We start from the raw sequence: 26,987 nt of genomic DNA on the forward strand, positions 1-26,987 counted from the left end.
GATTAAGCTTCAAACAGCAGGCGACACACCCAGAAGGGGAGGGAGCAGGGGTGGGGGCGCCTCTGATCTGGGATCAGCTCCCAAGCGGGAGACAGGGCCATCCTGGCCTGCAGTGATTGGCTGCCCCGAGTCCAGGCAGGAGGCTCCCAGCTCCTGGCTGGGGCCTAGGAGGGGCACAGATGCTGTGCCCAGGGGAAGGCCAAGGGAGTGATACCCACAGGGGTCCCAGGGATCAGGGAAGCTCAGTGCCCTGGGCAGTGGAAGTGCCTGAAGCAGGGAGTTGGATTAGCATTTAGGAAGTGCACTGTGAATGTGCAGAGAAATCAAGGGACACATGGGGACCTCTGTGGGAGAAATGGTCTGGGGAAGGTAACTACCTCCAGAGTGGCCTTCATAACGATACTGAGGTAGAAGTCAGGGCCAGCAGGTGATGGCTGATAGCCCTGGGCTGGATGGAGAGTGAGGAGGGTTGCAGTGGCTCTTCAAGGGCATAGCAGGAGAGGGCTCCTGGGGGTGACCAGACCACCACAGTTGGCAGTGAGCTGAGCAAGCTGGAACCTGGCTCAGAAGACCTCCCCAGGGACACTCGAGGAACTCTTAGGACCTCTGTAGAGAAGCCCAGCTCTGTCTGGGGAGAGTTGCTGACCTAGGAAGGAGGCTTGTGCTGGAAGCTAGGTGACCTGTGTGTAGCCTGAGGAGTGGGCTGAGGAGCCACTGGGGACCCCTGGGCTGCAGTGGGGAGGCCCTGCCCCCCACCACATAGATGCACATCAAGAACAATAGGCATCTGTACCCACGGAGCCTATGCATGCCAGGTGTGTTGTACACCTTGAGCCCATGCAGACACCCCCACACTTGCCCCCTACTGTCAGTCCCCTATGAGACAAGTCACCATTCCCACTTGTCAGTTGAGGAAAAGAACACAATTTGATCTGCCCAGGGTCACACATGGGTAGGAGTCAACACGGGGACTTGGAGCCAGGCAGCCTGGCTGTGTCCATCTTTTTGGCCACCACAGCACAGTGCCCGGCTGGGCTGGGAATAGCTCAGAGGTCCAGGCATGAGTCCCTCCTGCACCACAGCAGGACACCTGGAAGAAACCTTTCCCACTCTTCTTACCCCAGTTCTGTTAGCCAGGAGCCTGACACAAGTGAACAGGACATTAGCTCTGGAGGTACCTGCGAGGTCACTTGGGTCCAAAGCTGCACCACTAGTGCACAGTGGCCCCCAATTCCCCTCACACCTTCTCTACTCACTGTTTGCCTTGTATGTTTTCTAACGTGCTCACCTTACTGCCCCTTTTCACTTGCCCTTATCAGTTCCCACAAAATCATGGGTGTAATGATCTGTAAAATAGTTACATAACTATTTCAGTAAAAAGAATTCTTCTGGGGCCAGGGAGATGGCTCAGTGGAGTAAGTGCTTCCCTGGCAAGCGCAAGGTCCTGAGTTCAATCCCCAGTTCCACTAAAAAAAATAAAATAAAATAAAAAAAGACTTCTGGATCCTGCCTCAAATCTCCTCACTTATGTGAACCAAACTTCTGGAAGCCATGGGCCTCCTTGTCCATCTGAGTCATAGCTGAGAGAGAAGACTCACATTTCTAAGCTCACCAGGACTTCTGGTCGCCAGCCTGGAGCTTTGCCCCCCTTGTGGTTCTGTAAGTAGGGGAGGCCCTCAGCTTCCAGGAGCCCAGCCTCCTCAGAACCCTCAACCTCCAGCCTCAGTTCCTGCTCAGCTCTAGGTCCCAGGAGAGATGAGGGTCTCCCTCTTGGGCCTGAGGGAGGCTTAGAACTGCACTTCAGTCAGGGTGGGAAGCGGCAGAGGGGTAGGGTACTCTGGTGTCTAGGGGCCCCCAGGTAACACAGAGCAGGGCGTCCCATTGAATCTGCAGGACCATCACTTGATGACTTGATGTGCAGGAAGTTACACTGTAACACTGGGATGTGAATGAGAATCAATCACACTCCCTGGGGGTTTGAAACTTTAGGCAAAGCTGCCTGGCCAGGAGTGTTTGCATCAGCCACCAGACCTAGATACCATCGATTTCCTAAGTGGAGGGCAGGTCTAGGAAGACCTCTGCCCAACGCCCTCTGGTAGCCATGCTTGATGAGAATTTACTTCTGGCCGGGCCCTGGGTAGTGTCCCCCATACAGACAAAAGGACTGGCACAGAGGGGCCACAGGTCTGCCAGGCTCAGCTGAGTGGAGAATTCAGGCAGGTACCAGCTTTTGTGCTCACACTCTTCACTCTGCCTACTGACTTTGGGGCCGTTTGTAGGTGCCTGTGCCAGGGAAAGCACAAGCTTGTGCCAAACAGAGAGCTCAGGTTGGGGGTGCTCCCCTCCTATTCCTTCAGCTCCTCCTTCTAGCCCAATGCCTCCTCACCACACCTAAAGCCCACAGCAGGGCTAACAAACTAGGGGCTGGTAGGGAACCAGCCTGGCAAAAGCAGAAGCCTCAGGGGCGGCTCAGGATCACAGCCTGTTTGGGACCAAGCGCCCAGCACCCACCTGGGTGAGCTCACATCTGCAGGGACCAGCTAATGCCACTCATAAAGAATTGGGGGGCCCATGAAGTTTAGAGAAAGAGAAGTCACATGGTCAGAATAGATGCAAGGTCTCTGGAGGTTCCTGGCAAGAGTGAGAAATGATAAAGGCTTGAGCTGGGGCGGTGATGGCGAGGGAGAGGAGGGCCCGAGCCCAGAACTACACGTTTGGGGACAAAGTTGGGGGCGCCTGTGAATGATCAGCTGTGAGGGCTGCAGACCAGGAAGAAAGGAACCGACAGTCTCCACGTTTCTGGCTTCAGCACCTTAGTGAGTAGTGATATAATCAATTAAATTAGAAATAAAAAAGTGCCAATTTGCAGGGAAAAGTAAATTTAAGAGAGGAGAATTATCAATGGTGTAAAATACCAGTGAGGGCCAGAAAGGTAAGAACCAGGGACGTCCTCTGTGCCTGGCAATTGCTGAGCTGTCACCTTCACTAGGAACATGAGGTCAGCCTGCAGAGGGCACAAGGTGAATAACCACAGTGGACAGGTACGTGGGTGATGACAGGGGAGCCTGCACTGTAGCCAGAGCTGGATGTGGAACCCAGGAAAGGTTCTTTTTAAGGGCAGGAGACTTGAGTACATTAACAGGTAGAGGGGAGGGTGCAGGAACACAGAGGTCCTGAAGCCCACCCTGGGATGGGTGAGTTGGCTCTAAGCAGGAGAAGCATGCTATCAAGACCACAGCAAAATCAGTCAAGATGAGCATGAAGGAGTCTGCAGGCAGGGGTAAAGACATTAAGGGACAACACCTAATGGTTTCAGTTTTCTTGAAGCACAGTAGATTGCAAGACCTCCTAGGGTAAGGCAAAGGGGAAACACGGGAAGGTTGCCTTGTAACCTCGAGCAAGGCTAAAGAAAAAGGGAATGGCCCTCTAGGGAGTACTGAGCATACGAAGGTCACAGTCTCTTACAGCAGTGCCAAGTAGAACGGGGAGGAGCGGAGGAGCCAGGCCAGGACCGGGTGTGGCTGGCAGGTGAATGGGGCTGGATCCCAGGAACAGTTGGGCTGAGTGAGGACTCCAGCTGGCCTCCACCTAACACCCCCTTCCCTCTGACTGCCTGGGGCCTGAGTGCTGGCTTCTAACCAGGGAGGCTAATTCCAAGACTCTGGTCACCAGGGCCAAATGTAACCAGTTGGTGGGTTTGCTGAGAGACAAAGGATTTTTGAAGACAACAGGAAAGCGCTATTCATTTTCTACCCGATGGGGTGTAGAATGTCACTTCTGATCATTTCCATTGCTGACTAAAAGGGTATTAGTCAGTTCCAAACGATCACCCAAACAGAGACCTCTATGTGAGGGTGCAACAAGGTTGGGGGATTTGCTCTTCATTATCCACCAAAAGAAAATGAGGTGCACTCTGGAATCCATGTCTGAAACTCAGAGCTTTTGTGTGTAAAGTTGACACATATTTGGACATGTGAGTACTAGTTGAAACCTCATGTAAGTGAGCATTCACTCCCACCCAATCTCTCATAAATTTTCACAGATTAACCTTATGGTTGAGCTTCTTTGCAGTTAGCAGCTGTTGGCTTCAGATCAAGTCCTTAAGACACCCCAAGCCTGCTTGGATCTCTGTGGGGTGCTCTGGTGGTATGGCTGGTGTGGTTTCAGAGGGGAGCTCTGGCAATGCTAGAGTCAAGTTTCAGGGTGAGCGATTTTTTGGCAAGTTAAGGTTCCCCTCTGCCCATCTTTGGAGAGAAAGCGCTACTTTCGTCTGTCTCTTTGTTTTATGAATGTAGTACAGTGTCTACAGGGTCTCACTATGTAGATTAGACTCACAGTGATCCTCCTATTTTCAGTCTCCCAAGTGCTGGGGTTACAGGCGTGCGCCACCACGCCCAGTCTCTCATCGGTCTCTTGAAGTGCATCTCTATCTTCAAAGGTCCAATGGGCAACTGCTTGGCTCTTATAGTCGCTGATAAAATGTCAGGGGAATGAACAGGGCAAAATGCAATCAGCAGCTGTTCCTCTATCACAGTCTTGCATGTATGACACATGTATTTCTCCTGTCAACCCCCTCCCCACACATCTCATGCCAGCTAAGCAAGCCCCCGCAGGATCCCACCATCAGCCTGGTGCCCTCTCACCTGTGTCCCGCACTTGCTTTCCAAGTTAAATCCAGCCTCTTTTCCCTCCTAGAAACCCCATCTGCGAGCCACCCCTCTCCTGTCCCCTTTAGTACTTTAACTGGTTCTGAACGTTGGCCCATCTTTGCAAACTGAACTCCACCTCAAGTCGTTCTCTTGCCTGTGCGATCTCTTCAAGAACACAACAGGGGCTTGACACAAAGGTTCTGAACATGTTTGTGTGGACAAACCCAAGGACAGACTTTAGCTTGATCCTCTGGTCCCTGAGATGCCACCCCCTGCCTACATTGCACTTCCTGGGATGGAGCTAGGCTGGGGACAGGTGCCAGGATGCGGTTTGCTTGGCACCTCACAATACCTGCTGGGTTTCATTTAGAGATATTCTGCACCACTTCTTATGTCTGCAGAATACAAGGATGACATCACTGAGGACAAACCTGTAACGTGGTAGAAAACAGCATCTCAGGACAATTCCAAGCCAGCTCGCCCTGGCTCTCTGCAGCAAGGGAGCCTCGTTCAGCAGCGCTGCAGCCTGCTGGTCTCCCTCGGCAGGCAACAGGGCTTCAGTGAACATGGGACTCCACCCAGATGCCACCACAGCTCAGCCGCAGCTACTTGGGGCTACCAGCCTCGGCTTATTGGCCAGGAGAGGGTTATTGAGCAGGACCTCCTGAGGACAATGTTCTCTGTCCCCTCTCTGGACACTATACCTACCAGGTCACTTATGAAGCACCCGCTGAAATTATTTTAAAAACAAAAAACTCTTAAAATTCAGAAAAGTAAGAGAAACAGGACAATATAATGATGGCTTCCCTTACAGACAACAGGACAACATTTATCTCCATGCACTGGTACAATGACGTTCAGGGACATGTGAACAGGGACAGGAGCTGTGGTGTTGGAGTCCACTGCTCAGCCTGTGTCCAACTTTCTGGCTCAGCAACAGCAGATGCTAGGAGAGAAGAGGACAGCCAGCCTCCCGAGGTGGAATGTGAGGACACACAGCGCGTAAAGCAGGAGTGCCCGGCCCTGCCATGCACTGGGGGATGAGGAGCCCAGGAAGAAGGCAGCAAGCTTCCAGGCACCCCGAGAACCTCTGCAGGCTCAGCAGCACCAGCCTCCCACCAGTGCCATTCCTGAGGGATGCGACCTGGCCACAGGTAGGACCAGGAGGAAGGTCAGACCCACCGCAGACAGAAGCCCATACTGAATGCTGGCTCATGTGCTCCTCTAACGACCCAGCACCATTTTCCAAAGGTTAATAAAGCTCCCAAGAGCTGAAGCCAAAAGGGGTGGCAAGGTGGAATAAGAAGAAACCAATTCTGTCCAATCCTGAGGCCACCTCTGAGGTCTCCATTCCTCTTTGCCCTGCCTTCCCCCTCTCCCCTACCCCAGAGACCTAAGGAGACAAGGGAGACTGGAGACCCCTCATACACCCTAATCAAAACAGCCAAGTACAACATTTCTATAGAGAAGGAGAAAAGGAAAATGGCACAGGCTTTTCAAGGGGATACTGGCATGGAGGGCAGAGGAGAAGTGGTCCCGGCTCTGCTCAGCCCTGGCCTGGGTACTTGATCCACCCGCACTAGCCCATCTAGCTGAGCATCTTGTGCCGGTCAAAGACTGTCTTGCGCTGCTCCTGCACTTGTAGCTTCCACCGCTGCTGAGCACCTTCCATGCGCTCCAGAACAGTGTTGGCTCGGGGTCCCCCAAGGGATGTAGCAGTGGCTGCCATAGAGCGTGCATCCTGGAGTGGAAAAAAAAAAAAAAAAAAAAGAGTTGTGACTTGGGCAGGTCAGACAGGGAATGGATGCCCCAGGAGCAGGGCTGACATTTGGCCTCTCCCAGGACTGTGGGCTCCGTGCAGATCTTGCCTCACCACTGGCGAAGCCAGCAGCATGCACAGCAGGGTCTGCAGGATGTGGCCTCCCTCCTTCTGGGCTGGGGGGAGTATGTTCACTGAACCGCACAGGCCTGTCACTACCACTCAGGAGGAATACTCGGTGTTGACACTGAGACCTCACTCAGAAGGCAGAGGTATCCTCTGGATCTGCTCTGATCAGTGAGGGGGACGCTATACATTGAGCTTCCTTTCCCTTCAAGACAGGGCTGTGACATCATTCCAAGGGGCTGGCAGGAATGGCAATTTCAGACTTGACCCCAGGAGTCCCATTCCAGAGCCTGCCCAGCTGCCCTCTCCTCTTATAGCCTAGGACAGCTTGGCTCCTTTCCCGCCAGGCCCGCCTTGCTCCCCCTTCCCCTTTGCTCTAAGACCCATTCCTGTTGTCAGTGCCCCCTAATTACCACTTCTCTGCCTCTGATGCTCCGGAGCCCATGCATTTCCTGCAGGACCCAAACCTGATCTTTGGGGGGAATTAGAGCCGAGGGCCAGGCCCACAGCCCCATGGGGATTTCCTCCCAAGCTCTCCCTGCCTCTCATCTCCTGCCATACATCTCTTAAAAGATTAGTGCACCCCACTAAGCCCAGAGCCGCCCAGTAAATGCAACTTTGCTTCTAATGCCCTGAGCTGGCACTGCTTCTGTCACTAAACAGCTGCCAGGCTGGGGAGGGAGGGCAGCTAGGAAGGGGGAAAGCAATGAAGGGCTGATAATGCAGAGGTGGCTGGCTAGAGGAGGGCTAGGGGGACTTCATACTTGCCACACAGCTGAGCCATTTGTCCCATGCACTCTCATCTCTAAGGTAGACGTGGGGCTCCGGGAGCCCTCAGGACCAGGACCTGAGGGAAGCCTTCCTGGCCAAGACAGGCGAGGCTTGTGTGGTGCTGGCAGTATGAGGCAAGGGCGCAGCAGCTTTTAGGACCCCTGGCACCTATGTCTAGGTCAGAGGCTACCTGTTCTTATAGTCCCCTGTGTCCATCTCAGGCAGAACCACAGGTCCAAACAAGATGCTGGAAGGATTCATGAGGCACAGCTCAGACAACTGGTAGCTGTGTGCTGGACAAGTCACTTTGTTTCTCCAACCTTCAACCTAATGACCCAACCTTGAGACTCACCCACCATGCTGCCAGTGGGAATGTCATTATCTGATGACCCAGGAGACACACACACACAGTGTTTCACAAAACAGTATGCAAATATGACGCACTGTGATATGCCCTGTTGTGTGTTCAGAAGGTTTTATTTTTGTTTTTAAGTATGAGACATTGAACCCCGATCTTGCACATTGAGCTACATTCCCATTCGTTCATTTTAATGTGGTCCCACTGTTTCTTAACTGCTCAGGCTGGGCTCGAATTGGCAATCCTCCTGCCTCAGCCTCTCCGTACTGGGATTATAGCATAGACATACAACACCAACCTGCTCATTTCATTTCTTAAAAATCCGGTCATGAGTCCCAGTAACCACTGTATGACCCAGTGGGCTGTGTTCCAATGTGCAAAACACTGCTTCTGGTTAGTGCAGCATGACTAAGTCATACATCAAGCCCTTAAGAAAGGGGCCGTCCCAGAGCAGGAGCTCAAGAAATGTTCAGTGTCCTTTTCTGCAGTTAGGAAGACACTGGAATCAAGCTGACTGTGCCAGCTCTGACCCCTACCAGATCTATGATGGGCAAGTTATCTTCTCTGCTGAACCAGTTTCTCTATCCCTCAGAAGAGGCAGCTTTGTAGTGAAACACTGAATGCACAGCATTTGGCAGCGCCTGATCAGCAGCAGCCCCTAGTTCTGGGCTCCCCTTAGGTAGGGGAAGGGGTGGAAAGCAGTTCATGGCTAGGAAAGCTGCCACTGGACAGTGACTGGTGCACAACCTCCCAACTCATGCCTCTCCTGCGCAGCTGCACTGTCTGTGCTCTGGCCGCGCCTGCTCTGCCCAGGACCTCCTCCTCACGGCTGTAAGCATGAGGCACGCGTGGACAAGCCACCCACCCAGGAAGCTGCTGGCCCACCAGGACTTAGCCATCCTGGCTCTGAGTACCTGAAGGGCTTCTCTTCCTCCTGAGACCAGTGTGTCCCTGCAGGGCTCAGGGAGGGGTACGTGGCTGTGACTGCAGCAGTGGGGGCGTGGCCCCAGGACAGGCCTGGAAGGGTGTCAGCCCTGCTCCCTTCCACTGCTCTGTTCCCAGGGCAGTGTGAGGAGGAGGGAAAGGCAGGGAAGCCAAGAGCAGGGCATTAAGGGAATGTGCTGAAATTCACCACATTACCGCAGCATCATTTGTCAGCCCTTCATGTAAAGTCCCAGCAAACAGCTCCTAAGTGGGGAAAGCCGCTGCAGAGAGGCGCCGCGCTCCCATTGCTAATAGTCTGATTAAAGGTATTAAAGACTCTGCATCTGTCCTACCTGAAGCCCAGTGCGGGCCTCATCCCCACCTCATGGGCAGCAGTGATGACAGGTGACGGCCGAGAGAGGCTACTGACTTCTAACCCCTTCCCCCTGAGGCTGAGTCCCGGGGTACACAAGGGTGCAGAAGGCAGTTGGGACAGGGCTGGGCTCTGTTGGACTGTGGGCTTGTAGGGGGTCCTTGGAGGTTTCCAGGCAACCAGACTAGTGTGATGCTGGGAAGTGCCACCCTGTTCCGGCATACTGCCAGGCCTGGTTATGCCTGGGCTCATGATACTAGCAAATGGGCAGTAACATCCCCATCCTGTGGATGGGGAAACTGAGGCTCTGCAGGAGGCATCATCTTGCTCCCCAAGGCCACACAGCTCTTTGGGGCTGAGTCAGGACATGCTTGTCTGTGTCCCTTGTTCTGGGACTTCGCTGCATCTTCCTTTGGCTGGCTTTTCCTGAGAGGAGCCCACGTGGACCGTCAAAGTAGCAGGCAAGTTTCTTCTGCCAGGGTTCAAGTGAGAATAAAGTGTCCACAAAGATTACGGGGCTGGGAGCTTCCTGCGAGGCCCTCCTCTCAGGCCTGGGGAGAGCCTGCACTGTGTGGGGTACTCCTGGGCCCACAGCATCCGGGGCAACCCTCTGCAGTGCTCTAGGAATACTGGCTGTCAGTGGGCAGCAGGCTGGGCCTCTGACACACCCACCTGCCCCCCTTTTCTACCTGTCTTCCTCCTCACTCCCCAGCCTGGGCACAGAGGCAGGACCTGGCCCCATCAACTAACACAGCAAGCAAGGAAGAAGGACTCGAGTGCTGGAGTGTCCAGGTATCCCTTGCCCTTCCTCCTGCAGCAACCTCCCCGAATCCCTCTGCTCCCAGGTTCTCCCTGATGCCTGCACCTGCGGCCAGGCACCTTCTTCTGATATATCAAATAGTTAGTTCCCCTGCTCAAAAACCGGGGGCAGTGACCTGGCTAGGTAAAGGCACACTGCTGCTGACCTCGGCTCCCTTGGCTCCCTTGGCACTGGCGCAGACCTTGCTGAGCCTCACTGGCCCCACCCCCACACTCGCCTCCGCCCCACCTGCTGCTGCATGCTGTTCTCCCCCTACCTGCAGTGGCCCCTCACGCACATCCTGCAGCCGCTGCCCCTCAGCTTTCTCCCACAACCACCACGCTCCTCACATGCTGAGACCTGACGGAAGCACCTCATCTCCATGGACGGTCACACTTCGTAAAGCCTCCATGTGCATTAATACAGCAACAATGCCAGGGAGATAGCTCAGCGGCACAGCGCCTGCCTGGCAAGTGCAAGGTCCTAAGTTCGATCCCTTCTATGAAAAAAAAAAAGAGTAGCTAAAATACAGCAATGATGCTGAGGGAGGAACTACTTTGTCCACTCCAGATTGAGACACCTAAACTTGGAGATCAACACCCAGGATGAGAGTGACAGAGCTGGACTGCGCACTGGGGCCTCACGGCCCTGCTCCCAGTTACCACACTATGCTTCCCCTCACAGGCATTCATTCTAGAAATGTCTTCGAGCAGCACCTTCCTTTTCTGTGCCTCGGCGAGGAGGCTCTGAATTGCTCATCAGCATGTGGCTTCTCAATGACGCACAGTCCGCCCTGCTGCCCCGGTCCTCTGCACACAGCTGCCTACCTGGCCTCTGCCAGGAAAGGGAACAGGTCCTCAGTGGGCCCAATTTTCTTCTCTCAGTCCATACACGGCCTCTGTTCTCATCACCCTCAACATCTTCGATTCTTCTGCGTACCCCTCCCCCACTAAGCTCAGAACTATACTCGCCGCCCCATGAGGGTCAGAATTTTGAAGACCCTGTCAGAGCTCAGGGAGAGCAGCAAAGCCAGCCCAAGCTGAAGAGAAAACCCTCACTTCTGTCTCTTCAAAGAGGGCTAGACCTGTACATCTAAATGGCTTTGTTGCCGTTTCTGTCCCAGAAAACATGCTGGCTTCCTCCTTTCAAAGGGCGTCTGAGCCCCAGGATTAGTCCTAATGCTGCTGGAATCCCAGGGGAGGCAGCGCCCAGCAATCAGGCCACTGAGGCTCTGCCAGAGCTTTCAAAGGGAGCATGACGGGCTTTCATCTCCTGCATGGACTCGGGGGGCTGCGTGGAGCTGCGCTGTGGGGGCGGCCTCACCTTCCCCTTCCAGGTTCTTGCCCCATGGCCGGATGGCCAGAGAGCTCCTGGCTAAAGAAACTGAGAAGATGGACCTGGGGAGCCCTGGAGCTGGAGAGCCCTCTGTGCTCCACATCCCACCTCCAACTGCATCTCAGGGAAGGGCTGGAGGTCCAGAGAGCTGGACCTGCAGCCACTGCTCACTGTGTAGCCCAAGGACCTGCGTGCCAAGGGTCCCTCTACAGACGGGGTGCAGGACCGCCAGCTCCAGCTGAGCTATGACAGCCCACGACCCTTCTATGTGCTAAGGACAGGGACTGAACTCCCACTTTCTTCCTCTTGGGGGTGAAAGCTAGGCTCTTCCAGCCCAGGGACACCTGGTCTTTCTTGTCTCCTTTTTAAGGAAAAGCTCTAAGCCTTGCCTCTGCCAGGGCATAGCTGGGAGGCCTCGGGACCTCTCTCTCTGGCACTCCCACCTTCCTCAGGTGCACTGAGGGGCAGTAGACTATCCTCACTGTCCAGGACCAGGGTAACTGGCCCGTGTTACAATGAGACCCTTGGCTCTCTCTCCAGTCTGAGGCCGCCACCTTCCCACTGCAGTCAGCACTCCCTCTCTCATCAACCCTCCGAGCCAGCTCTGAAGGTCCCCTCTGCCAGGGAGCCTGCCTTTGCTGACCAGCGCAAAGGGAAGGGCAACTTCCCCGTCATCTATCCCATAAGCTCCTCCAAAGCACCCACCTCCTTCACCTGACTGCCCAGCTAACAAAGCTGGATCTTACCACTAACGTGTACTTCCCTGCCCCTTCCCCTGGCTTTGGCTGTCTTGGCTGCGTCTGTAGGCAGCCTGGGTCTGCACCACTCTGAGCACAGCATCCTACTGGATGCCTGAACACAGGAGAGCACGGCATCACCCAGGGCACAGAAATGTAGGGGTGATGCCGCTCACTGAGACTAGAGAGCATTTCCTAACCCACCCCAAAGGCACCTGATAAGCTCCATCCTGCCCCAGCCCCCACATAAGTATGCCACTCGCCACAGCTGGCTGCATCCCCAGTCCACATCTCGGAGAGAATGAACATAACTGTACAGCTCTTCTGAGCCTCGGAGTGGGAGGGATGGGATCAAGGTGGACTCTACCAAAGGGACACAGACTCACCAGCTCTGGCTCAGTACTACCTATGACAGCCCACGTCCTCACTGGCACCCTTCTGTGTGGTTAAGCACAGGGACTTTAACCACAGGCACTCCAAGCCAAACCCACCCAGGAGACATCCACCCTCTGATTAAGGTCATATCTCCAGAATGAGACTGACCAAACCCAAGCCCTCCTTCCTCCAAGGCCGCCCACAGACAGACTCCAAGTGAAGAGCACCCAGGTCTCTCACAGGAAACAGAGCAGGCTCAGACCCAGAGACGGCAACTGCCCTTCCTCTGGCTCCATATTTAGGATGGCAGGAGACACCAGAGGCTGTGCCCGAGAGTAATACATTCCAGGGAAATCACAGCACAGGCCATGTAATCATCAGGTGCCTCTCTCAATTACTCCTCGGCCAGGGCTGCAATTAGCACATTACCCCTAATCGCTGAGTGTTTATTAGCAATGTTCCTCCCTTATCAGAGGTGCTATTACTCTACATTAATAACTGGGTAGACATGAAATCTTTCCTCTTGAGCACAGACCACCCAACTGCCAGCCCCACCACCTTCCAGGCCCCAGCTCCTTTGGCCAAATTCATGTCAGCAGGAGGCTGGGGACAGACTGGGAACAGTGCAGGCACATACCCAGGAGAAGCAGCAGGGCTGGAGGAAGCGGCCAGACCTCATGCTCTTCCTCCTGACTTGCCCTGGACCTCCCTGCCCATACTAGTCCAGACCCAGACTAGCTGGGCAGCTTCATGCACACCTGAGCCCCTGAATCTCTTTCTGGTGAAGAACTTGCACTTTGCTGCCTCCAATCCAGGACCTGAAGAGCTTTAAACTCCCACTGCCCAAAGGCAGCTCAGCCTACACCTGGTTACCTCTAGTGACCCACAACTTACCACCTTGAAAGGGAGCCCACCCATTCCAGCAGGAGACCATGCTGTGTGCCCACCTCCATCATCCACTGTCATGTTAAACCTCCCTCTATGGCCCACCTGTGGGTCCTTCTATCCCTGGGGGTTGGGGAGGGGCAGGCTCTGCTCTCTGGGTACCTGAAGGCAACTCTGTGCATCTGCTTTGTTTGTTCAAGCTAAGTATCTCCAAGTTTTTTCAACTAAATCTTCTAGCACATAGCAGAGTTATGTCCTCATTAGGTGCTCCTTTGGATAGTGACATGTAGGAGTGGAGATCTAACTCACTCACTCTGCAACGGACAGGTATATCTTCCAGCGAGGCCTTGGGGACAGAGCTCAGCCACACAGTCCGTGCCTCAGAAAGGGTTTTCAAGCTGCCTGGCATTGCTGGCTCCCCAACCTCCTTACCACTTAGTCAAAACCTCACAGCCTGACCTTCAAGGCCTTTATTAATCTGGCCTTACCTTTCTGATCAGCTGTCTGCTGACATTCCTGGATGCCTATCTAATCTTTGATGCTCAAATTCCCCACACATGCACAGCCAGCCCCCTCATTCTTTGGGCTTTTACGGTCCTACCTCAGCCTCCAGTGCTACAGAACAAGTCCTCTGTGGAACAGTGATGGTGAACCTTGTACAGCTTGCAATGGTACAAACAGCCTACTGTGACACCACATGACAGGCCCACCACCGCTGCCACAGACATTTGTGCAAGCACTGATCCGCAGAACAAACCTAAGGCCTCTATTATGGTTGTGTCAAGGTGTCACCCCAAAGCCTCACGCAGTAATGGAGGGGCGGGCTTCTAGAGTTTTTGACTGATTCATGGTCCAATGCTGGGATTATGGGGTGAGTGCTACACCCACCCAGGGGCAGGTCACCTGCACAGGGGCAGGAAAGAGGGCTTGCTCCTTTCTCCTTTTCCCATTTGTTCCTTTTGCCTTTGTTGCCAAGAACTGTTGCCCTCTGCCATGTGCCACCGTCTTGGAGCCAGCCAAGTATGGACTGAAACCTCTACAAACTATGAGCTAAATAAACCTTACCCTCCTTAATTCTGGGCATCAGGTATTTTGTTTCAGCAATGAGAGAAAAGTAACAAGCAGGATGTTGTGTCCCCGCCCACAGCTGGCCCTGGCTGGCTCATTTTCTTCTGCCCAACAATGCAGCGTACCAGGGAGACAGCTCTCCCACCTGTGCACTGAGGCTACATGCTGTGTCAGGAAACTAGGGCCGCCTGATGTTTCCTCTGGATGCACAAAGGACAGTGCCCTGCTAAGTCTGGGTGACACGAGGGAAACCTAGAGCCTGGGGCAGGAATGGGGCACAGCAGCTCCCACAAGTCCCAAGAAATGGTCCTCCAGGTTCTGCCCCGAGGCATGCTGGAACCAGGGCCCTGTTACCTCATTCTCTTCCTCATTATGCAGCTGTTCAGTGTAAGCATCTGGCTTTCGAATGAGAGGGTCCACCAGCATCAGGAAGGCCATGTAGAGCAGGAGGGCCCCCACCACAGACAAGTAGATGATGATGATGACCTGCGGGAGACACAGGTTCCCTGTGAACCAATCCATGGCCAGGACCAGAAATCCCTTTCTGGTCTTGTTCCATGTGTGTTCTGTGGATGGTGACCTCTCCAGGACTAGGGGGTGGCATGGTGTGGAGGGCAGGAGCACCAGGAAGAGACAGGGATGCCCGCACTGGCTGGCCAGCTGTGTCCCACCCAAGGGAGTCCCACATGGAGTGTTCTGACAGGAATGAGGAGGGCAGAAGGACACCAGAGCCGCTCCTACTATGGGGGAAGGGTAAGCAGATTCCACCCAGCTATAAGAATGAGGAGAGACTGGAGGGCAGAGGCAAGCAAAAGTAAGCCTGGGCATGTGGCCTCACTGTGTGGGGTAACAGGGTGCCGCTCTCGGGAGGACACAAGGTGCACTCAGTGTGCACCACTGTGTGGCAGAGGCAGATGGGCCTAAGGCTGTGCATGGGAGGGCTGAGGCCAACCTACATTCCCTGGGGAGAAGGCAGGGCCATGTAACGATGACAGTGTCCTATAAACAGAGCCCCCTTAGCTGGAGAAATCATCTTTAAAAAAAAAATTAATCTTTTATTTAATATTCATTTGGTACAGGGTCTTGCTACATAGCTCAGACTCATAGTAATCCTCCTGTCTCAGCCTCCACAGCGCTGGGATCACAAGCGTACACCCTCACACTGGTTTTGGTGGCCAGCTTGGCATGAGGCTGGTTTTGGCACGTGGTAGTGGGGATTGAACCCAGGTCCTTGCACTTGCCAGGCAGGTGCTCAGACCACTGAGCTACCTCCCCGGACCTGGAGAAATCCTACAGAAAGGACAGGTTTAATGAGGCTGCTTTGGTGTTTCTTGGCAGGGTGCTGTGGGCATTTCAGGTGGGACCCTCCATGACATTCGGCCCCCATATTCCTTGTGATGATGTCAGTCAATAATACCACTCGTTGCTGGGGCCACAAAAGTATCTCCACTCTCTCAAAATGCCCCTGGGAGGGGGCAGTAACAGTTTATTGAGAACCACAGACTACATAATTCATCTGAGAGCCCAGGGCTAGTTAAGAAAAGAAGTAATATGAACCAGCTTTGCTGGCTCTATCTCCCCCACCTTTTTTTGGTTCCAGAAATCGAACTCAGGACCTTGTGCTTGCCAGTGAGTACCCCCAGCCCATGCTGACTTCATCTCAAATGCCTCTTTACCTCCACAACACTTTGACCACCACTGGCTTCTGACTTGGCTGTAAAGTAGGATTAAACATAAAAGGAGAATCTTAGGTCTTTCAAATTTGTTGCCCAGCTAAGTTCAACAGGCCCAACTTCCTCCTGGACCGAAACACCAGGTTCATGCCTCTCTAAGCAGGGTGAACACTCACACCTCTTGCCTGCCTCTGACAGGCAAGGAGAACGGAGGCTGGGTCTGTCTGGGGTGAGGGGGTGGGGTTGGGTAGGACTGTAAGGAAATGTGAGGGGTTAGGAGGCTGTGTCCCATGGGGTCCCTGTCCTGGCCAACAAGGAGTGGTGACATCTGGCTCTGAATTGAAGGTCTCAGGCATCTGGTCTCCAAAGGGTCGAGCCCACTGGAGCAAGCTCAGAAGTGGTGAGGAAGATTGCAGAAAGGGCTGGCCCAGGAGCAGGAGGACAACGAACATGCGGCTACAGAGAAATGCCACGGGCTGCGGAAGGGTGAGCCCAAGAAGGTGCTCACAGCCTGGGAAGAGCCAGGGCTTCCTGGGGCAGGCAGGGAAGAATGCTATGAAGTCCACCTTCCCTCTAATCATACCTCAAAATCAGGAGCCTGAGGGCCGATACAGCAGCATCTTGAAACTCAGGAGGGTTATTGGATGATACCGTTTCTACCCTTTCCAGAGGACAAACAAAAACAAGCTTAAAAACCAGGAAGGGTGGCTTCATGGCCTCTGGCTGCGTCCTGCTTGTTAGTAGGGGAAGGGACAGGGACCTTGTTAGACCTAAAATGGCCTCCACAGCCTCAAGGTTTTTCAAAGCAGTTGCATTTGAGGGCTCGTGGTGAGCCTGCTGCTAGGAGGTAGGGTCTGGTCAGAAAAGGTGGGTAGCTGGGGGTGTGGCAGGGAGGGTGTTACCTCCCTCCTCAGCGCCCTGACCGCTGCCTGGCTGCCGGGACCTCAGCAGCCTACCTCTGCCTGGCTCCTCTATCACCCTATTTCTTCTTGGGGCTCAGCTGACCACTGCCTGAAACGTGCACCAAAATAAACCTCTTCTCAGAGCTGCGAGTGCCAGCTCTTGTTTCAGAAAGGAGAAAGCGATGAAGACAGACCTGGTGACATCCTTCTTACTCCCCATGCTGCAGGCTACGCGGTCGCCTCCTTCCTGAGTTCACCCAAGTGGTGGCTGAGAACAAGGCTCAGGAGAAAGCGCAGGAGCCTGGGTGCCGGCACCCGATGCCTAGCACTCATCCAAGGCTCCATGGACTGGTCGCAGACAGGACTGTGAGCTACAGGAGGGCAGGCTTCCCTCTCTACCCAAGCGAGGTGTCTGAACATGACAGACACCCAAAACAGAGAGACAGAATGCATAGGAGACAGAAGAAAAAACTGGAAAGAAGGGAAGCAAAACATAGACTCAAGCCACTCTCCCATGACTCCCTCCTGCCACTGGACAGGCGCCGCTGGTGGGGCATCAGAGGAGACAGCTCCAGAAGTGTCAGAGGACCCTGTGTCTGCATTAGGCCAGCCTCAAGGGCACCCCACAGAATAAGGCAAAGACTGGGAGGAGGACAGCCAGGGTCGCGGAGGGATGGGGCGAAGTACCTTGATGGTGGTGGTGCTGCGCTCCTCGTATTTGCACTCGCACAACAGGCAGTAGGCCTCCACGTCATGGCCAGGCACTGGCATGGGCTCCACCACGTGCAGGCAGTTGCTGCAAAAGAGAAAGGGGACTGTGGGGCAGACCCACAGGGCAGTTCAGACCCACAGGGCTGAACTGCCCTGGCTGGGTGAGCGGGCTGCAGGACACCCTCAACTCTTGAGGTCCAGGAAGCAGGCAGCTAGGTGTAAAGCCACGCCAAGGGAGGGTGGAGGGCTTTTAAAGGCAAGACTGGCACAGCCCCTTCCCCAGCCAGAGCCTGGCAGCCCCTGGTCTGCATCCTTCAGAAGGGGCTCTCTGATCGGTGCCTCCAGCGCCCACACCACTAGGCCAGTGGTCGCCCTGCCCTGCCCTCTGCAGCCTCCTCTTCTCGTGCTTAGTGCTAAGTTCTCCTGGTGGCCTCATCTGTCCCAAAGGTTTCTGTGAAGAAGCTGGTACTTCTTAGGTTAGAATCCCATGCCAAGCCCCCTCTTCTTTTTTTTTTTTTTTTTTACATTTTATTTTATTTATGTGTGTGTGTGTGTGTGTGTGTGTGTGTGTGTCCAGCTCAGCCCACCAGGGGGCGGGGCTGGTTGGCATGTGGTGCTGGGGGATTGAACCGCGGTCCCTGTGCTTTGTTTAGCTTAGCTTGTTCTAAGTAGGTGCTTTAGACCACTGAGCCATCTCACAGCCCATAAGCCCCCTCTTCTTTACTGAGCTGGACTCTAGCACAGCGACTGCAGGACTCATCACTGAGTATCCTGAGGGGCCACGAAGCCACAGGTGCAGCAGTGTACTCTGCCTACAGGACCCAAAGCCTGCACTCTGGCTCTATGGACCATGTTTCTAGGCACCTCTAGCATCTACCCTGCTGACCAAGTCAAACGCCGCAACTCATCTCCAACACTGCCTTTCCTTTTCCTGCAAATCCACCAAGTGCCTTAAAAACCCCTGCGATCGCTCTCTTAGCCAGGTGGGGCACATGTGGAATCGCAGCACTCTGGGAGGTCAAGCAAGAGGACTGAAAGTTAGAGCCCAGCCTGGACACCTCAGTGACTCAGTGAGCCCCTTTCGCTGAATAAAACAATTAAGGGTGTGATGTCGGCTGGGGTTGTAGCTCAGTATGAGGGCCCTGAGTTTAATCCTCAGTACCAGAAAATAAAATAAAATAAAATAAAATTCATCTTTTCCATTCTCCCCCTGTGCTGTGGCTCAGCTGAGGCCCCTATCATCGCTTCCTCAGCTGTCCCACGCCGAGTGTGGCCAGGGCCAACACCACCTTTGCATAGTGCTCAATGACTGTTCCTACGTGGAACTGCCATCACAACGTTTCCCAAAGTGAATCCCAGAGCCAACCCCCTTGGCAAGCTAGCTGAACTGCCCTGCTGGGCCTTGACCTCCTCACTGCGGGCTGCCTGCCTAGCCAGCACCCCCTGTGCACCCTCCAGCCAAGCAGACCTGCCGGACCATTCTCTGTAGCAGCCATCCCCCCAACTCCTGCTAGGAATGCAGTCTGCCACTTACTCTCGCCACTCTGTGGGTCTGACCTCTGCCCCCGACTTAGTGAGTGGCAGCCAAACACACACATGTCCTGAGAGTAAGTTTCTGCAGCCCCTGTCACCTAGCAGTGCTCCTGAACCAAGGAAACTGAAAACAGAAGACCTGGCACTTAAAAAAAGGGAAACAGAGGTACGCATGGTGCCACAGGCCTATGATTCTAGCCTTTGGGAGGCTGAGGCAGGAGAACTGCAAATTCAAGGTCAACCTGGGCAAATCACCCAGACACGGTCTCAAAATCTAATTTTTAAAAGGTCTGGGGATGTAGTTCAGTAATAAAGTGCTTATTAGTACATGAAAGGCCCTGGGTTCAGTTCTCAACATTATGAAAATAAAAACAAAACAAAATAACAACAACTAGGATAATGGGATCAGGAGGGCAGTGAGAACTCCAGCATGGCACTGAAGTCAAAGCCCCAATCCAGAGCTCTGGCCTCAGGGATGCATAAATCCCTGTGTCACCCTGCAGTGGACAGCCAGGTCTAGGCTGTCTCGACTTGGCCACCAAGTGTCCATGTCCTGGGCCTGTCCTCTGCAGCGAGATGCCATGGTTGTACCAGATGTCCTGAAAGAGCCAAGCGCAGCTCCCTGCAAGCAAGAGGCCAGAGCTGCACTCTCAGGGTGGCTTTTTTGTATAGCAGCATTAAGGGTGAAGGATGTGAAGATCCTACGCTGAAATAACAGTGGGAGGCCCTCAAAAGACTGTTCTCCCAAAAGTTCAATGTGTCACATACGTGAGCTTATCCACACCTCTGATAAGTGAGTACAGACACCCGCACTGTTCCCCACGAGGACCGGGTCTCCTCACTGCATCCAAAGGCTCCGCCTTCAGGCCTTGCACACGCTTCCTTCCTCTGAGAGGAGGTGATGCACAAGGTCAGTTTGAATGGCTGTTCTTCTATCACTGGGACTGCCACCTTCACCTCTAGTAAGTCTCCACAAGCTTCTGGGGGACCAAATTCCACTTGCTCCTAAGCCACATGTGGTCCTACGTTTGGAAGGCTGCTCTGGAGCTACAGCAGGATCTGTGACCTCCTTCCCAAGGCCAAGGTCTAGTGTCAGGGGCAGCAGGCAAGGTCAGCTGAGTTCTTCCATTTGGAATCCTGCTCCCCAGGGAAACAGGCTGCAATGGGCTAGCAGGGACAGCCATAAGAGTCAATATTCCTGGCTTCTGGGTCTTCTAGGAATTAGGAAAACCCTAAATCTTTTTCTTGTGCCCTTTTGGGGATCAGTCATAGAAGAGTCCATGGACTAGTCAGGGGACATAAAGGGGAGCAGATTAAGAGAAAGATAAAAAAAAGAGAGAGAGAAAAGGATAAGTGGGGTTTAATGCCCTGTTCTTGTACTTACTCTATGATTGCAGTAATTGAGTTAACATCTCCAGGCCTTGATTTTCCCATTTAGGATGGAGGCTGACTCAACCTATACCTTTCAGATTGCCCTCCTGGGTGGCCCAGGAAACCCTGCAGGAGGGTGGCAATGAGTGGTCACTCAGCCAGGGCAATTCTGATTTCTTGGTTTATACATTTTGTTCCCATAACAGATTGTGTTTGTAGAAGATTACTGTATTAGCAAGTTTGAAGGGTAATAAACTAATCCAGCTGTTAAGCTCCTTCCTGCTCTGGGACTGCTTCTATGACACATCTTACAGACTCACCAATGGGCAGTACCACAGACAGGGGCTTCTGCCTTTTTATACCCATGCGATTATACGCTCTCCACACTAGATGGCAGAAGAGCCACAACACACACACACACACACACACACACACACACACACACCCCTGGCCTGGCCATTAGACCAGACAACTGAACTCTGCACTATCAAAGGAAAGGGGGCAAGTGTCCCTCCAGCAGGGGACATATGTGACACCAGAATGAAAACATGGCAGCGACCTGAAGACCCAAAGTTATTTCCAATTCTGGCCCCTAGCATTGAGGTGCTAGGATCAATGTCAAGGTCACCCCCCCAGGGGCTCCACACAAGCACGTGATAAGCTCCAAAAACTGCGAATATTGCTGGGTCCCCAAATCCTGGCATCTCAGCTCCCAGCCTCAGTTTCCACCCTGTTCCTTAATGGAGCTATCCTAAGGATATCAAGTTATTCATCAGGCAGCACCTTCACTCTGATTTCTAATGGGAAAGAAGAAAGAAATCAGAAATTGAGAGACCTAGACAGGACTCAAGCTTGGGTTTTCAGGCTACACCACAAGCCCAGCGTCGTGACAGTGCTACTCCAGTCTGCCTGTGCCTGCTCGTATAGGGCAGGGACGCAGGCTTGTGCTCTGAGACTAAGAGAGCCTCTTAATGTTTTCACTACTTAAAATACATGTAAAGGTAAGACAGACAGACAGAAGGGAGCTGGGCAGAAGGATGTCAGTGGGGCCCTTTCTACTAGGCCTTTATGTTTCAGGATCCATCAGGACAGTAAAAGTAGAGAAAACAGGCCAGTTGCTTGGGAGCAGCCCAAGTTCTCCAGGACTACAGTATAAACTGGATAATGAGGGCATCAGTGAAGCATGATGACAATGCGAACGTTTATGCAGTGCTTATTATGTGCCAGATATTGTTCTAATACTGGCTATACTTACGTGTGCATGCACAAATACATACATACATACATACACCCTTAACATTCAAAACATTGGCACCATTTTGAAAATAAGAAAAAACAAAACAAAACAAAACAAAAAAACAGTAGAAACACAGTAATCTGTCACACAAGTCACAAGTGGCAAAGCTATACTGGAAGCTAGGAAAGCTAGCTTCAGAGTCACGGGTCATCTTAAGAGAAGTTCAACTAGTTTCAGAACTCTCAGTATTACTCCCAATCAACTCCAAATGAACTACTTAAGGAAAGACTATCACCTCTCTCCATTCCTACTTGCTAAACCAAACTCCCAGGTAGGGAGCAAGCTGCTGGGAGCCTGTATTTCTTCAAAGCTTGCCTGATGGTCCTAAAGCACACAGAGGCACTACTGACCACACACCCATCCCATTTCCCTTCCCCAGTGACCCTGCACCATCCGTGCTCTGATCGCTTCAAGGATGGGGCTTCCCAATGGGACAGAAGGGTTTCCCTAGCCCATGGTGATGGCTTCCCTGAAGCTTTCATCCACTGGCCCCCATTCTACACTCGAAACCACACTGGACCCACAAGACCTCCACACACCCCCAGGGCTCTCTGCCCCACCTCCTCTAGCACACCAGTCCTTCCTCGGGTCTTGGGGAGCACCATGTGCTCCAAGGCCCTCTCCTCTTGAGCCTGTGTTCAGTTCCTTAAATCATCCCTTCTGGGACAATGTGCTGAAATTCTGTCTCTGTCTCTGTCTCTGGTATTTGGGACTGAACTTAAGGCCTTCCCATGGAACTATATTCTCTCTCCCTTTTTTATCTTAAGATCATGCTAAGTTGCTAATATACTCAAGCTGGGCTTGAATTTGTAATTCTCTTGCTTCAGCCTCCCAGAATACTGGGACCACACACATGTACCACCTTGCCCAGCTTTTGTTTTTTAAAAGGAAGACATAAAAAATGTTTTCAAGTCTCCAGGAGTATAACTTAAATTCTTTTGGGGGGGCTTCAGTCTATGCAATTATAAAATGTAAACAATACCCATCCCATTTCCAATTGATCCTACAAGGTTGCTATAAAACTAGCACAGAATAACACAGGAGTAGAGCAGAGTTTTAGGAAAGCATTGAATATTGCATAGTAGGTCCCCAACTTATGAACATTCAGGTTGTCAACCTTCACAGATATGAGTGGACCTGCAAATCCAAACAGTCATAGATGTAAACAATCACTGAAACAGCTCACCTGTCTACCCTATCATTTTAAGGTAACTGTAGCTTATTTACAGTTGTACTGTACTGTATCACCATTCTAAGATACAGTAAAAAGTTTACTTCCAGTATTTTTGAGTAGTTTGTGTTTTTATACTTAACATTGTACTATATTTGTGTCAAAAGTGTATAAGACTCACTTTGTCAGACTTACAAACATTTCTGACTTATGAATGTTCTTCTGGAACAGCCTAAATAAGTCAGGGACTTATTTAGAATCATAATACCTCCCTCTTCCAACTAAGATTTCCCTGGAGGGAACAAACACAAACCGTGACCCACATGTATCAATAGAAAACCCAAATTCAAAACTAGTTTTCTAGGGCCAGCCAGATAGCTCAGCAAATTAAAATGCTTGCTTAGGCAGAGGCAGGGATGGGGTTCAATTCCCAGAGTGCCCTACCTCTGGGGTGTACTGAGACAGCAATCAAGACTGGGCATGATGGCGTACACCTGTAATCCCAGTGCTTGGGAGGTTGAAAACAGAAGGATCATTATGAGTCCGATCTGTGTAGTGAGATCCTGTACTAAATACATAAAACAAACAAAAACTAGTTCTCTAACCAAGACACCTCAGTTAGAATTTAAGGCTTCTAGATCCTGTTTCTGATGGATTATTATATTATCATCTCCCATAGAAAGGGGAGAACATGCTTAGCCTCAAGGGGATCCAAGAATACTACAACACCCACCACTTCAATTGGGCATAGCAGTGAAGAGCCAGCCTGCGTGCCTTACCAGTCTTTCTGGGACACATTCTGGTTGTAAATGTGCCCACTGATGTTTCTGTAGGGTGGACAGATGCATTTGCAGCGGATATCTTCAGAACTCTGGAAGAGAAATCATGTATCAGAAAGGAAGGATTCCTGTGGATTCAGATCCAAGCAAGGCTAGAATTTTAGAATTCTAGCAAAGGCAGAAGTTTTAGTTCTCTGCTCAGTATGCTGAAGTTCAGCGAGGGAAGATAGACACTATATCACAAGGTCCTCAAGACAGAAACTGTACAGGTATCAAGTGAGATTCCCAGGAATCTACTAAGTAGGGTGCTTGTGAGCAAAGTGACAGTCCTGTACCCTTAGGCCCACACTGCACTTCTATTCTATGGGCTGAGAGCCCAGCTTCTTCCCTTAATCCTATCTCCAACCTCCCAGATTAGGATTGGGGGAAGAAACACATAGATAATCCCAGCTCTTGGGAGGATGTAAATAGGAGGATCACTATGAGTCCAATCTAGTAGTGAGACCCTAAACACCCTGTAGACCCTTCCCTAAAATACAAAAAAAAAAAAAAAAAAAAAAGGTAGAGATGGATAAGAAAAAGTGCACGTTTCCCATGGAAATACTTATGCAATTCCTTTGAAAATTCTTCCCCCCGTGGAATGGGTAAAATTAGGATTCCCTGGAGGGAACAGGAGCAAACCTTGACTCAACCTTTCCTCAAAGCCTCTGATCCTCAGAATCTCAGATTCCATAGCCCCCTCCACATTAAGCTCCTGGTCCTCTATCCTTAAGGAAAGGGAATTATCTAAGGAGCCCACACTTAAGCGGGCCCCAGTCATAACAAAAACTTCCATCTGTGTAAGACTTTATACTCAGGGAACAGTTCTGCACTGCGATGTGATCTGATTGTCTCTAGCTGAGTTGTAGGTCTAACCACTACTATTTTACCTGGGAGAAGGAGGTAGGGAGAAGAACTTAACTTCCCCAAACTTTCTTGCTGAATTTCCATCACAGGTCCATCTCCTCGCAGGACCTCTGCCTTGTGCCCCACCCTACCCCTCCCTGCAGTTTGTGCTCAAGAGGTCACTCCCTCCCGAGTGAGCAAGGCCAAGCTATGTGGAGGGAGGGGGCTGCAGGCAGGGGGCTGGTGCTTGAGGTGCATGCAGCTGGATCACCTCCCTCACCTTGTAGGCTTGAGCTGGGGGCACCAGCAAGCACCCGGCAACCGCTACCAGAGATAGGAGCTTCATGCTTATCAGGCTTGCTGGGCTAGCAGGACCAGGCACCTAAAGAAAAAAAGCCATGGAGGAGAAAGTGGCCACACTGCAGCCTGAATCATCTTGCTAGGACGTGGAAATGGGGCTGGGTGCCAAGATAGCAGGGCCTCTTAAACAGGGTCAGCAAAAGCGCCTTTCCCTCTCTCTCAAGTCTCCAGCTTTCCAATGGTCTCTCTGGGCATCCGGGGGGCAGGGGGTCTAGATACGGCCGCCAGGAGCCCCCGGATGCGCCGGCCAGGCCCAGCTCTGACCCCAGCGTTTTGTCCCACCATCCTCCGCCATCTCCACCTCCACAGCCTGGCAGCTCCTCCCAGCTCTGGCCGACAGAAACTCCAGGTACAAAATATGGGTTCCCTAATCCGATAGCAAAAGCCACCGACACCCTCTCCCGGGGATTTGGCGCCTGAGGGGGACCCCTGAAGCCCCTACTCCCCCCTAACCCCTGGCCCGCTCTTCCTAAGCCCAGTCCACAAACCTGCAAGCCCCAAGGTAGCTGCAAGAGACCGAGATGGCCCCGCCCACAAACTTCTATTGGCTGGCCAAGCAACCTCTCAAACCAACCTCGCTATCGCCAAGGCAACAAGACCCACCTTCGCTTCTGTCCAGAGACGCTCACTTAAGGGATAGACAGACAATTCTCAAACCCGATCAAGCAAGAAAAGGGAATAGCTTGTATTTTTTAAACCTGACCAAGCAATAAAAAGTAAAGGCAGCCTTGAAAACTTGTTAGGACCCCTTCTGCAGTGCTTCAGCTTTCCTGTGTTATAACATTCACCTTGTTCCATCTTGCTGTCTTTTAAAAAATTAAATATTTATTGAACAAATGCAGAATAAATGATCCAAGGAGTTCAAACAAACTGAAATTACAATACTTTCAAATATTGAGAGGGCTGTCATATAAAGAACGAAGCATTTCTTCAAGAGGTAAAAATTGAAACAAAGGAAGATTATGAGCAACGGATAGGACAAGTGAAGGGGAGGAAGGCAGGAAGATAAGCCAGGACCAGCACTGCACAGCACAGGAGTGAAGGTGTGAGCCCAGGGCTGAGCTGGAGACCCCAACTTACAGCTCCCTGGCAGCATGAGGACCAGAAGAGTCCAGGAATGAATGTGTTCTCTCCAGCAGAAGGGGCCAAGAGAAGCTCTGGACACATCATCTCTGCCCTCCAAGGACTATCCGTCTATATCCTGGGCCCCTGCTCCTGCTCCCAGGGTTGGAGTTCGACAACCGACCGAGGCCAAAACCCATTCCCTCAGCTCTCCTCTTTTGTACCTGCTTCCACCTCAACAAGCCTAGTGTCAGTCTGGCCAAATGAGGCCAGGTCTTGGCACCTACGCCAGTGCTGAGGAGCCAAGTTCCTCCCCAGTCTATCCCCACTCTTGGTTTTCCTGACTGGGACAGGACAGCTGGCACCATCCCTAAACTGTGCCTGCTCTCCCTGGCATCAGCTGTATACTTCTCCTTTCCCTCTGACCTCCAGCAAAGCTTAGCAGTTCAGTGCCCCATAGCCTCAAGTTTCTATGAGACAATGAATTTCTTCATTTTTACAATAGAAACTATACCTTAACTAAAAAAAAAAAAATCATCCAACCTAGAGCTAACACAAAGCCATAGGGGTAAAATTTACTTACAGGATGCTCAAAGGGGCATTAACTTGGGGTTCAGAGGCCCCTTTGACATACTTGGTGTCGGAAGTGGATGGCAGATCAGGTTCTAGGATGGGTACCGTTCTTGGATACCCTAATGCATCACTCTGTCTGACGAAGGCAGGATTTGCGCTGAGCTGAGGACAGCGGGGGCCTCCTATGCAGCACCCTCTCTCAGCTTGGTGCTGGCCTGGACAGGCCCACTCTTTTTACCCAGGGCTCCCAAACTTGTCCCTCATATACCCACTGTACTTCTAATACCAACAGGCTAAAGTTATGATTAACCAAAGAACAATTGTACTTTAACTGAACAAAGCTTGGAATAAAAGTGTTATTTTAACCAAAGTTTAATAAATGACGTAAACTCTTCTCAGTGTACTATGTGCGCACATGCGCGCGCGCACACACATACACACACACACACACACACACACACACGAATTTGAACACAAGAGCCACTTTCCACGAGGCGTTCCTCTGGCCCTC

General features: G+C 52.2%; 1 protein-coding gene across 2 annotated transcripts; it reads right to left on the reverse strand.

Annotated features, from left to right (window-relative positions):
* Window positions 1–5,423: 5,423 nt before the first annotated feature.
* On the reverse strand, window positions 5,424–25,367 carry Tmem9 (transmembrane protein 9). Of its 2 annotated transcripts, none has more exons than XM_004625330.2 (6): window positions 25,330–25,367; window positions 24,762–24,863; window positions 23,597–23,688; window positions 17,422–17,530; window positions 14,514–14,645; window positions 5,424–6,390 (listed from the first exon to the last, which is right to left on the reverse strand). In XM_004625330.2, the coding sequence occupies exons 2-6, from the start codon at window positions 24,825–24,827 to the stop codon at window positions 6,238–6,240; spliced, it is 552 nt and encodes a 183-aa protein (XP_004625387.1). In that variant the 5' UTR covers window positions 24,828–24,863; window positions 25,330–25,367; the 3' UTR covers window positions 5,424–6,237. The 2 variants fall into 2 exon arrangements, with proteins under 2 accessions (XP_004625387.1, XP_023564507.1); XM_023708739.1 differs by lacking the exon at window positions 25,330–25,367 and adding an exon at window positions 25,143–25,256.
* Between the last annotated feature and the right edge of the window lie 1,620 nt (window positions 25,368–26,987).

Source organism: Octodon degus, unplaced genomic scaffold (assembly GCF_000260255.1).
Source record: "Octodon degus isolate 3935 unplaced genomic scaffold, OctDeg1.0 scaffold00009, whole genome shotgun sequence".
In the NCBI taxonomy this organism is placed as follows: Eukaryota; Metazoa; Chordata; class Mammalia; order Rodentia; family Octodontidae; genus Octodon; species Octodon degus.